This window comes from Excalfactoria chinensis, chromosome 17 (genome assembly GCF_039878825.1).
Source record: "Excalfactoria chinensis isolate bCotChi1 chromosome 17, bCotChi1.hap2, whole genome shotgun sequence".
Lineage (NCBI taxonomy): Eukaryota > Metazoa > Chordata > Aves > Galliformes > Phasianidae > Excalfactoria > Excalfactoria chinensis.
Window position 1 is genome coordinate 6,083,786 of NC_092841.1, and position 12,910 is coordinate 6,096,695.

The following is a 12,910-nucleotide window of genomic DNA, read 5'->3' on the forward strand; positions in this document are numbered from 1 at the left end:
GGAGGAAATGAAGATGAAAATGAGAGAAATGGGGAAGCTCTGAAGGGAGCTGTGGTGCTCCAGAGTGTATTTGTGCTCGTTAGAGGAGCTCAGCCATGCCCAGCTTTACGCCCCAATCACAACTTACAAACACAGCTGTGGGATAAAACTTTATTTAAAAAATTCAAATTCCACTTGACACAAACATCTTAGTTGAGGTAAATGAACGTACAGCTCCAAAAACACTCCCAGGACTTGCCAAGCAGACCAACTCTTGCTGCAAGGCTCCAATGGCTGGAGGTGACAAAGCTGTGAAGGAAGGGCCCAGTCTTCCACCTAGCTGAGCTCTGCTGAGGAAGAAGGGAATTTCAGCCTTTTTAATCCAAGCCTCCTCCGGTTCCTGGGATACCTGGTTGTTATTGCTCAGCTCTCTTGTCCTGGGGTTCTTCACCCTTCCCAGGTTTAAAGGTACAGCTTCTGTGAGGTGGCTGAGCAGCACCTACCGCTCATTTGGGCAGCTGCTCTTATTCTTAGTTAGAAATTCACAACTGGGATGCTGCCCCGGTCGCATCGAGCTCAAAACTGAGGTCAGAACAAATTTTGTCTTCCCATCCTCAGCTCTCAAGGAGAGCAATAGGGATGTCCTGGGGTAACGCATCCTGGAACAGCCCTTCACAGTTATCTTCAGCTGCTTGCTAACTGCATTCGAAGCATTCCCATCTCTGGAAGTACCTGAACTCGAGCTTTATGTCCCACAATGCTGGTAAGCAGCAGCAAGTCTGACTTAGACCCTCCAAAAGCAGATGGAAGGTAACTGAGCTGCTGGTTGCTCACAAGTGTAGGTTATTTGCTATGTTTGTTTCCAAACAGTAGCAGTTTAGAACCAGTACCTGACCTCTGAAGTCTTACAGCTAAAACTACCAACACGTCCCAGCAGAGCACAACTGACTGCAGCACTGCCAGCCGCTCTGAGCAGCACTGACCCAGCTGCTCAGCTCTTGTGGCTACAGCACAAGAGCAATATCTGGGATGGCAGATGGGATGCAGCACTGTAAGCGATATTCTTCACATCACAGTTAAAAGGAATACTGGAAGTACAGCATATGCAAGTACCTTTCTACTCCCGAACACTGAAATCGTTTTGCTTGAGAAGTGGAGAATACAGCAGGCTTTTTCTTGCTTGCATAGATTAGTCTTACCTGCAGGTGTCCACTCTTTAATGCTTAATAGTAAAATCCAATCCAATTCTGCTGTATCTCAGTTCTTTCCAGCTACCTGAAGCAACACATTATTTCTTCTAAGCTATAGCACCAGCTACTGTTCTCCTTTTCTGCACAGATGTTAGTAGAAAAATGCAGGCAGGACAGCTGATCTTTTTTGTACTGACAGTGCAAACGGGGGATACCAACCCAGTCTGTTTATGCTGGCATGAGGGGTAACACGGCATGCTGAGACTGAAGAAAAAGGGCAGAATGATTGTCTAGGTGTTAGTAAAAATACATTACTGATCTCTCATACTTGAGGTAAGAAGGTCTGCTTTAAGGTCCTTGATGAGCATGACTTAAAAAATACTCTTTGAATCCAGTATATCACAATTCCATCTTTTGACCAAAGAAAACCTCTGTGTGACAAGCTCATCATTATAAATCTTATTTGATACTTATGGAAAATACTGGTAACTTTAAGTACGGTTTAAATTAATCCTGTATCTCCACCACAGAGAGCTGAACTGGCACCATCTGCTCTGACTGCCCCAGGTTCACCCTGTGCTGTGGGCTCTGCCTGGAGCAGCTGAGCACACCGTATGGGCAGGTCATCAATGGGCACTTCTGGGAACCCCACATGTGGGAACAGCTGCTCAGTGCAATGGAAAGGAAGTGGCCTCTGCACTGTGCAGGGCTCTGTGAAGAATCGCAGCTTCCTTCCATCTACATGCCACACAAAAGTACCAGATCCCCAAGATTTGCTCAGATTAGGCTACAAAGTATAACTAGGAAAGTCACTCAGACCAGATAAGGGAACTGTCCCGCTGTAGGTGTTGGTGCACGTGACAAGTGTCAGCATTAAGCTGGGGATGTAAGCATCGCTGCGGAACTACTCTAGAAACTCTATTCCAAGTAACAGTGCAGAAAACAATGCAGAAATACCTGGAAATAAGGCACATGAGTGAGACGTTGAGCAGAATAGCTCCATATCGGAACAAACGCCATGGCTCAGACATCCTTGTTCTGGAGGAATGAACAGTACCGAGCACAGAAGAAACTGCTGAGGAATGCAGGACCTGCTGTCTGTCCTTATCATGATGGCAGCATCGCATACAAGGAAGCATAGCAGAGCATCTGCTCTTCTTATGAGTGGTATAAATACAACTTTGGTCCATTACCTCCCTAAAAGTTTACAGGCTTATTTCACAGAACAGCAGCACTAAGCAAAGTTAATTGCATACGGTAAGCGTACCCTGAGCCTAGAGTACAAGGAAATACTGATCTAAAAAAATAATCAAGTCTGGAGGAAAACAAACAAACAAACACAGTCTTATGGACTTGCTTTAAACTGTCGCTGTAACCGCCTGCTCAACCTTTCCCAGAGTAACAAATCCACTGCTTCACAATTATTTTCTGAAATGAATCCAGCAGGAGTACAATATAGTGGAGTTCAAGTAGTAGAAAGATTGATATAAAACAGCCGAACGCCCAGGCTGTGATACCACACGTTACAGTGAGAATCTTCACTCTCCCGAGCTGTTAAAACACCAGCACTTTCCAGCCTGGGTATGAAAAGGAACATCCAAAATACAGAGAGACGCAGCACTGATCCAGCACCCAGTCAAAGACCACTTCCCTGTTGTTAGAGCTAATGGTTACCCTCAGCTTGAAGTTTCCCCCCTCGGTGCTGGGAGGCCCCAGCTGCACAACTTCCATGTCAAACGTCACAGTCGATCCAGAAGTGACGGCAGGCAGTTGGTTTGTCATCTCCTTTCCATTTACAAACACTGCCCCTGAAACAACCAAGGGATCAAACATTACTTCTCATTTTTGCAGGCAAATGAAAATAGAAGATGATCCTGCCACGTTGCTTTCTGCCACATCAAATACACTGCAGGAACTGCATGCAGAAAACACAAGAAGACCTAAGATTCCAGAAGGGATTTTAACTGTGAGCAGAATACACACATGAAATGTGTGTGAATGTGCTCCTGTGTTCTCCAGGGGCATGAAGGACGAGGTGCCAAGGTTTTGGTGAAAAAAAAGGATCCCGTTCTTCAGCCCTGTGCCTCAGACTCACCATTTGTGCTAACGCACACAGCTTTATCTCGCTGCAGAGAATCGTAGCCATTCTGCTGCTCCACGCACACTCCCAGGCTGTCCCGTCTGTCGGGCTGTCCCACGGTTTCAATTCTAGCAGGCAAAAAGTCAAGTCAGACCCCAAAGCTTTACACCAAAACATAAAACAAAACTCACACAGCAGTGCCCTGCCGTGTCAGCCCTCTGCCCTTTGCTCCAGGGCTCTCTCCAAATTCATCCAGCCTTCAAGAGAGATCACTACAGCGTGACCAGCCATCCTGCCAGCCGTCCCCACAGCCCCGCTGAGCACCGCTCTGCTTTTCTATACAAAAGGTGAATTTCCTTCAAATTTCTCATGCTGTCTTCCAAGAAGTTCCCCGCTGTCTCCTTGCGCTCTTTTGAAGTGATTTTCAATTGTCTGAAATACGTCTTAAGAATCAGACAGTACATGCACAGCCAGCCAGCTTGGTTCAAACTGATATCAAGAGTAACGACTGGGAGAGCACTGCCAATCCGGCTTCTGCTCAGCTGGATTTTGGTCCTGGGAAAGTCTCCAATGAAAAAGCAAACTAGTGGTGCAAAGGGCCTGGGCTGCAGCTGCCCGGGGCTCCAGCAGCTGAGTGAGGGTGCAGTCTGTGCTCCAAACAGTGCTTTTCTACCTGGGTCCTCTGCTCTGCACTGCCATTTCTGAGGTACCAACTCATCCTTCTGCGAGCACAGAGAGACACTGAGAACTCAGAAACTCAACTGGTCTTTTCGAGCAAGTAAAACAATGGGGGCTGTTTTGTTTGTTTTACAGTTTAAGAGAAAGCAGTAGTGATTCAGGACTGTTGTCATCAAAAAACAGAAAACCTTAAGCAGAAGCTTTTAAGCACTGAAAAATAAACTGGGCAATAGAGCGGCACACAATGGGTTAACTGTGACAAACAGGGAAGATAAAATTGGAAGCATGTTTTACTTTTGCACACATAGGTTATTCAGTCCCCTGGGAACGTCACTGAGATAGCAAGAGCCTTGTGCTGCAAAGCAAAGCAAAACAGATGAGTTCAAATATCCAGGGAGTTTTTAATATGGAAGTGACCCACAGTGTTTTCCTAAAAGAGCTTTAAATGGAGCTTTTGAGTTTGTTTGGTAGCCCACTCTAGATTTCAAGCTCTAAGTTGTACGTACAGCTATTAGAAAGGCAGCGCTTTTGTGCACAAGGCGATGTTAATTAACTCCATCACACCCTTCCGCCTGCATCACACTCAGCCTCCCTGCAGCAGGGCTGCCCTCCCTGCCCACCTCCTGACTTCAGGGAAGTAACACAAAGCAGCGGGGAGAAACCTGAGGGGCAGAGCAGAGCCGGTCCTTGTGCAGAAATGCTCTTCCCAAGGGCAGCTCCTGAAGACCGCCAAGGGACAGGATGAGTCTTCACTTAACGCAATGATCCAGCCCGTTCAGATGCCTTACCTCAGAGGACAAATCAAGCAGTCTACCTTCTCAAAAACACTGTATTTATCACAGCTTCTCTTTTCACTGATGAGATATTCCTATGTCCTGAATGCACAGGATAAATACAAAGCTGCTTCACAAACATCTGTAACATGAACCTTGCTTATTTGGTTTGCTGTGCAAGCTGCCTATCCCCCTGTGAATAAACGTTGTTTCAGCAGATGGAGGAAGACAAGCACCAAATACTGCATTTCACTGTCTGGCAAAATCATGCAGTTGGAAACCAGAAGCTGCTCTGGAACTTTGGAAGAGGAACACAACCAAGTTTTGAGGTTGTCTTCAGTCTTAACATCTGTGTCATTACAGGATAAAGGACATGTGCTTGTTAGTGCCCTGCCATCCTGAAACAATCTCGTCTTGGAGAGGAGTCCACGTTACCAAACTGCAAAGTAAAAAACGTTCATGTGCTACCAATAAAAAAAGATAAAAGACATCGGTCTGAAACAGAACCAGACATCGGCCTGAAACCTCAATGTTCTGCCTTTAATTTCACAGGCACTTTGAGGCCAAGAGATGTTAAAACTAGCAACAGATTTCAAATGAAAGCTTTTGGTCTTTTTATCCTACCTCAGACAGGGCAACCAAATACATCCTCATACCACCAACCACCTCAAGGTAATTCATTACCAGGAAGGGAGAAACGAAACGCTACTCCATATATCATGAACTTGCATTGCCTTTGGGGGCTGCCTACTGTACTGCGAGTCATTTTATTTTATTTAACCAAGAGAAAGCTGGAATAAAGCTTCAGTCTGTGAGGTCTGTAACTACAACTAACATACCCAGAAGTTCCTGGTACCATCTCAACAACGCTACAGAGCTGCCAGGGATTTTAATCTCTTTCTATAGGAAATGAAAAGCTTGAGGCTCCAAAGGTATCTTCTCCACTCAAGAGTTTCTTAGGCCAGTCTGATCAAAGAAGAGTTTGACCAGCACTGATTATGTCAGAGGTTAAAGACGTCAGTGCAACTGTCATTCTTCCCTCACCTGGTAAGAATATTTTCCCAGCCAAAGTCATCAAAATACACAGTCTGCAAAAAACAAAACAAAACAAAACAAGAACCCAGAGGCCTAAAGCTAACCAAAGCTACAAGGACTCGTTTGGTGGCCAGGCAGGGGGGTTGGAACTTCATGATCCTTGAGGTCCCTTCCAACCCGGGTCATTCTGTGACTCAGTGAGAGTCTCTGCTGGTGTCTGACCTTTCAGTTATAGGTGCTGAAAAACAACAAAAGCTCAACATCCCACACGTTTGCTCAGCACTGCCATGTTCTACCACCCCTCAGGAGTTCACTCCAGCCTCTGCTCCAGGTGGGTGCAGGTCCTACAAAAGCATCTGGTGTTTTCCTGTGGCCAGGAAGAAGTAAAAAGCAGGAAGCTCAGACACATCACTTCGATCAAGGGCTGAGCTGATGTGAGAACTCAATCACGGACCGTAACCCGGGTTTACATGCAATTCAAATATAACAGAGTACGGAAAGGGTATTAGTTCACAGTGGACGCACCAAACAACAGCTGATCAGAAAGTACTTGCCTGAATGTTAATGTCTGCCCACAGAAATAAGTAGGAGCTTTGGAGTAGAGCACACCACATGACTGAGAATCATTGCGCAGTGCTATGTTTCTTCGGCTGCTCAGGCTGTACCCCTCCAAACCAGCTGTCCATTCTTCAAAGAAAAAGACAAAAACAACAAGAAACAGAAGCATGAACTCAACCAGACCAGCTGCTGCCCGTGCAAAACACTCACAGTATCCACTCAGTTCACCCCCAGGAAGCTTAAGCTATGTAAGGCACAGGGGTTGGTTTTGCCTGCTTCCAATTGAATTATTTCTTACTCAAATCTCTTACAATCACAGAAAATACTCTCCAGCTCACAGTGTTCACCAGAACTTCACTCTTTACAGCAGTCTTGTTGGTAAACCTTTATGAACCAGTGCACTTAGAAATTGGAAAGGGAAAATAAAACTGCGACAAGAGAAGAACTCGTTATGTGACTGTGGGTCATCACAGAACAGGCAGGGATGGGAGATGAGGAAAGAAACCATCACTTCTGGTCTGCAAACACTGACTGACTGCTGCTTGCTGAGGCTGAGCTGGAACTGCTCACCAACTCTCACACTATGGAGCTGAAATCCGAGTTAGCCACAGAATAACTTCCAGGATGAAAGAACAGACAGCTCAGCACATGTTACTGACATAAATCGTAGGGAAGGAAACCCCAAAATCATACAAAAAGTAGGCCCATAAACCAGCTATAGACCTCCAGGAGTGCAGCACCACTGACACGGGCAGAAGATGAACAGCAGTGAAACAATACCATGGGGAACCAGCGTGGTGCGGCTGATCTGAGGAACGCTCCATGGACTCCACTCCTGCCGTCCATCTCCTCGGGCACAGACTCTGAACTGGTAATCAACGTTAGGATCAATGTGCAGCACTATGAACTCTGTCTCTGAGCCGACATACACATCTTCAAAGTGATTGGCAGTGCTCTTACGATACTGCAGTCTGTAATCTTGTGGTACAAAGTCATCATCCACCTAGAGAAACATTTCCTGCATTAGTAAGGGACGCTGCTCTTGTTTTCCTTACAGCACAGCAACAGCACTGCAGGCAGTCAGCAAAGGCAGCTCAGAATCACTACATAATACAGAGCAGGAAGCATTCCTCACTGAAAACAAAATCAGCCTCCAACTGAAACCAACTGAAAGCTTAAAGAACACAGTGAACACAGAAGAAACATGTAACACAATGTGTTGCAGCCTAGCAGAGCAAAAGCTGAAACCAAACACAGACTTGGATGGGAAATTCAGTGACAGCTTTTAACAGCGAGGAGAGTTCACACTTATCCTTCATGAACGGTTCCAAGGAATGGCTTCCAATTCTTTGGTATCTCCAAGTAAAAAGACTTTTTTCCACAAAAGCTCCATGACCACTCAAGCATGGCCAAAATTGGGGGACTCCTTTTAGCACAGGAAGATCAGATGTGTGTGACAGCAGCACCTCAGAACCCACCTCCCTGCCAAGGCACAGCGCCTGACAGCTGGCTGCTGCTGGAACAAAGCTGGTTCAGTGCTGCCACGAGCACAGAGCTGCCCAGCAACCACTGAACCACACCAGAGCACAGCAATGATTTACCAAGAAACCTTTTTGTACATCAAAGCGAGACTGCCTGAGCAGCTAATGCCAATATCATTATCTTTTCTATTTCTATTCAGTTTCCCTAAGAACACCAACATGTTTAGGTATAAAAGCCTAACAACAGGTAAGATGAGGCATGTGGATTATAATCCTTGGTCTGCTGAAGTGCCTTCAGAAGGGGAAACACAGCATCACCCAACAACCAAGTCCAGCCTCAATGACAGCACTCAGCATTGCTGCCTTTCAAGAGAACCACAGTGCTGCAGCACAAATGGCCACCGTGTGAATCACATCTCAAACACACACACCGGGACTTCTCAGTTCTCATTTGTACGACAGTATTGCAGACACATCACTATAGGCTTGTTTAGTGGGAAGAGTACACGAAGGAAGCTCTTCCAGCACTGGTTTAAGCATGGGGAGAAAGGGCAGGCAGCATTTCCAGCTGTTCCTCCAGACTCTTCCATAGACAAGGGAGTGTGCAGCCTAGGAGCATTAGTGCACTACCTGGCAGAGGTGTCCTGTCAGGCAGACACACCTCAGCACCAACCACAGCATCACTGTGCTACCTCACTTGTGAATGTGGCCATTGTGATGGAAATCTCTTCTGAAGTTTTTAAACTACTGGCTGGAGCGCACTGTTATTTTGAAGGCAAAAGGAAATCCAGGAAAAAGTGCCTTTGTCAAATTTCTTTCAAGGAAGCTGAAGTCTGAATGATTTTCACCCTGGGAGCTTTACCTACCTTACACCACCGGACTAAAATGCCTCCAGGCTTCTCAACAAACTCCTCTAATTGTACAGGTGGGCGAGAGGCCACAGTCCCGTGTCTGAATATCTGATTTCTCAGTATAGTAAGAAGACAGTCATCCAGCTGGGCAGATAAACAAGGCACATCGACCAAGGAGGGCACTTCTGGTAAGCTGAGAAAGGAAAGTTTCATTACCGCCAAGGAGCCAACTTCTACACATTTATGTTTTGTCCACACACTTTAATCTGTACAGACTTTGCAAAGAGAGAACAGCTGCAGGAATTGGCACGTGCATTTCAAACTTAGAGACTCGGAAATCCCCCAGCCCTAACCAGACCGTCTGTTTCTCAGTAAACACTCTGAAACACAGCCTGCTCCACAGGGAGCGGTTCCACCACTGACAGACAAACAGCCTGTATCGCTGCAGAGCACACGTGGGTTGAAAACTACTTCATTCGGTGACTGCCAACCCCAGGGAAACACCATGAGGTAGGGAGGACAGAAACAGCTCGGATAAATCTCCCAGGGGAATGGAATGGAGGGGGTTTGTATCAAAGGATAAAAGAACTCCTATCCAGGACCAGCGCACATGCGCTGCCTCAGACCAGCTCAGAACGACAGTATCTTACCTATCTAGCTGAATATGTAAAGCTTTTTTTGTAAAGCTGCAAAGTTTTTCGTTATGTTGTTCCACATCTCCACAGATTGCACTCTCTCCTGGAATCAAATGGTAAAAAATATTCCTAATGAGAAAAAATGTCCAAGAAAGGCATTCTTTGCTTCAAAGAATAACTAGCACTGACACGAACAGCCAATTAAACATGAAGCATTCTCAGCATTTTTGCTAGAAACTAAGCTAGAAAATACAATTACAGTTAACATCATAAAGCCTACACAGCAACATCTGAAGCTCTCAAGCTTCCTGCAGACACATCTGTAGCATGTAATAATTTGCCTCGGGTCTCAGACAGAAGCAGAACTGGAGTCAGATGCCAGAAACCAGAATTCTTAATCCTTTTCTCCACCTTTAAAACAAGAGGCAGAATACCTTCAGCAGGACCTTAAAAGCAAAAAATAATTTCAACCATTGTTCTCTTTGCTACAAAATAAGGTCAGTATTGTCATAACGAATGAAGTAATCCATGGATTGAAGCATGGAGATGAACAGAAACCTCACCATGGGCTGTCCATATAAAGTAGTGTCCCACACTTCAGCTTGCAGAGATGTATGATCCATGTGCTGACTTTATGGTAATTTACAACACAAGCAAGCTCACTTGGATTCCAAATGGAGGACTACAAGCATTGCAAATCTCTAACGAAACACAAAGGTCATAATTGGCAGCAAGAGATTTAATAAACGTGCAGGCTTAACTCCTTTCTGATTCACATGCCATCTCTGCTCATTTTAACATGTCTCAGCAGTGCTCATATTGCTACACAGGGCCGCAGCATGGGCAGGTCCAGCTCATCAGGATCCCATGAGATCTGACAAGTGGGTACAAAACAACCATCCTTGTCACCACCCTTCATTCAGTAAACCCGAGATGCAGGACACGAGCAAGGTGATGAACAGCCATGCCAGAAATAAATATCATTTACTCTTACAATCAATACATTCACTCTTAAAGTTTGTCACCATTCTTGTGAACGGGGATGGTAGATCTACCAAACCAGCGTGTTTTTTAAGCTCTAAACTCACATCTCAGTGCACGCTGGTGGATTTCCTACCTGTGGGAGACTGCGCAATACATCAGTTCATGAAACTGAGATCACACTGAAGGAAAATTTAAGCTGAGACATGAGAACAATGCAAGGAAACTGCCAGCACAGTCATGGCTCAGACATGCTCCCAGTAGGTTCTACAGTGCAGGCAGAACGGTCAAGAGTGGCATTTGTTTCTGGCTAGGTGTTCAGCATCAGCATGGTACAAATGTGGAACAGAAGGGTTCAGCCTGAGGACCTTCAAAGACCATCCAGACCAACTGGCCCTCACACAGATATTCCATGTGTCTCATTTTGTCATAACTTTTGGAGAAACCTTTCCCATATAGTGGCCAGTCCACTCCTCACAATTCTGTTGGTAACATAATCACATTTATCAGGGAAAAAACAATTCTTACTTCAGTTGCTGTTCCAATAAGCTACAGGTGACTCTCTGTCAGTTACAGACATTCCCTCACTTAGCTGAGCATTAAGTCGTTTCTATTTCATTCTGTAGTAAGAACTATTGGTCCACAACAAACAAAGTTTATCCTCACGGAGGACTGACATTTTTTCTCAGTTGAAATTCTACTGGAGTCAGTTGTTAATTTAATAAGGCCAGAGACAATTGGTCATTTTGGTACCCAAGATGTATTTGTTTCAAAGCAGTGTGATACATTCATTCTCGAGTGGCAGGCTGCGCGATGCTCCTGCAAGCAAGGTCTGTGCCCAAAAGCAGATACTCTCAGTACTTAAGAGGGGACAACAGCACAGGAGTGGAGTGAAATTAGAACAGAAGGTAACTTCTCATGAGCCTACCCAAGCTTAATCTCTGAGAAGACATGCTGGAAGGCAGAACTAAGACTTAGTACGGGTCCTGCCTTACCTTCCCGGAGCAGATCATCAGCTGTGCTGACTCCATGCTCTATTAGCTTCTGGCATTCATCCAGTGGTTTGATGCTCTCTTGTTCGATAGCATCCACTTCCTGTAGCAGTGACAACAGTCGCTCATCCAACAGCTTCTTTAGGGTCCCTTTTAAATCGTTAAAATGTTGCTCAAGTACATCTCTGGTCAAGGTTGCGCTTTCTCTGATCTAAATTCAGGTAAAAAGAAGGATTCAGGACAAAGGCAAAGAGCCACATCTTGTATTTCTGAGCCACCGCATCTGCGAAGGAAAATGTCTGCGTGAAATCAGCTTTAAAAATGAGCCACAAGCAGTGAGTAAGAGAGTGTCGTTATGTGCAGTGCGGGCACAGAGGGGAGGAGGCAGGGAAACGAGTCTGGACAAGGGAAGGGCAATGAGCAAATCAAGATTAACTGCTGAGGTTTGAGCTACGTGCAAATTGGATTATTGCTACTGCAGCCAAAGAATTCCGGTCAGAAAAATCTGAAAGTCACTCCTGGTAACTGCAGGAAGAAATATACAGCACTGTCCTGGATCCCATCCCTTCACCAGATGCTTGAAGTCCCACCAAAGCTCTTTTCAACCTCCTCAGAACAGCCCCCCGAACTGCTGCGGGGTGATGATGCGGGGCCAGCAGGTCGGGCTGGGTTTGGGAAGAAGCGGAGCTGAAGTTCCTACACGCATTGATCACCGTGCTGGCAAACGTGATTTTTAGGGAGACAAATGCGTTTGTGCAGCCCTGAACTACGGGTACAAAATCAGAAGAGAACATCTTCCTCTGAGCGTTTCTGCCTCCTGCAGATGAGGAAGCGCTGCGCTGTGCGCACTGCCAGGCGCAACTTCTGCAGCCCTACAGCCACCGGCAGCCAGCGCAGGAAGCCAAATGGGTCGGCGAAGCGCATTTCCTCCTCCAGTCGTACTCGAACGGCCGCAGCCGCCGCACAGCGCGGCTTCCCGGCTGTCAGCATCAGAGAAAAAGGAAGCGCGGGGAAAGCGGTCCCCGCTGACAGAACTGCCGCTCAGCGGAGCCACACGGAGCCATCCCCGCGCTGCCGCCACACGGCGGGGCCGGGCTACAGGCCGTTTGTTTTCAGTATTGCACGGCACCAACAGCGCCCGGGGATCCCACGTGCGGTGCCGCCCACCGCACCGAGCCGTCACGGCGGCCCGGCGGGATCACGGCAGCCATCCCCGGGTCGGCACGTCACGCACCCGCGCTGCAGCCCCAACGACGTCCCTCGCGGCGGCCGCGACCCCCGCCCCCTCGGCACGCCGTGCCACAACACGCGACGGCCCCGCGGCGCTCCGCCCGACGGAAGGAGCCGGGCCGGCCGCCCACCTGTTGCCTCGCCTGGTGCAGCCCCCGCAACCGCTGCTGCAGCTCCCGCCGGTAGCTCCGCGCCGCCTCGATGCTCTCCCGAGCCTCCTGCAGCAGGAGCCGCGCCTCGGCCTCGGCCTCCATGGGCAGCCGCGGCTGCGGGCGGGCCCCCGGAAAGGCCCCACATCCGCGGGGCGGGGCGGGAAGCGCGGCGGGGCGGGGCGGGGCGGGGCGGCGGCCGTCGGAGCGGGAGGGCGCGGGGGGCGGAGCCTCGCGGGTCGGTAACGTGACGTCACGCGGCCGCCGCTCCGCGCGCCGCGGCGCCAAAACCCGCCCG

General features: G+C 47.6%; 1 protein-coding gene across 1 annotated transcript; it reads right to left on the reverse strand.

Annotated features, from left to right (window-relative positions):
• Positions 1 to 123: 123 nt before the first annotated feature.
• CRLF3 (cytokine receptor like factor 3) lies at positions 124 to 12,795 on the reverse strand. Its single transcript, XM_072351775.1, has 8 exons — positions 12,595 to 12,795; positions 11,237 to 11,444; positions 9,276 to 9,363; positions 8,641 to 8,818; positions 7,074 to 7,296; positions 6,290 to 6,422; positions 3,265 to 3,377; positions 124 to 2,977 (listed from the first exon to the last, which is right to left on the reverse strand). The coding sequence occupies exons 1-8, from the start codon at positions 12,715 to 12,717 to the stop codon at positions 2,724 to 2,726; spliced, it is 1,320 nt and encodes a 439-aa protein (XP_072207876.1). The 5' UTR covers positions 12,718 to 12,795; the 3' UTR covers positions 124 to 2,723.
• Positions 12,796 to 12,910: the final 115 nt, after the last annotated feature.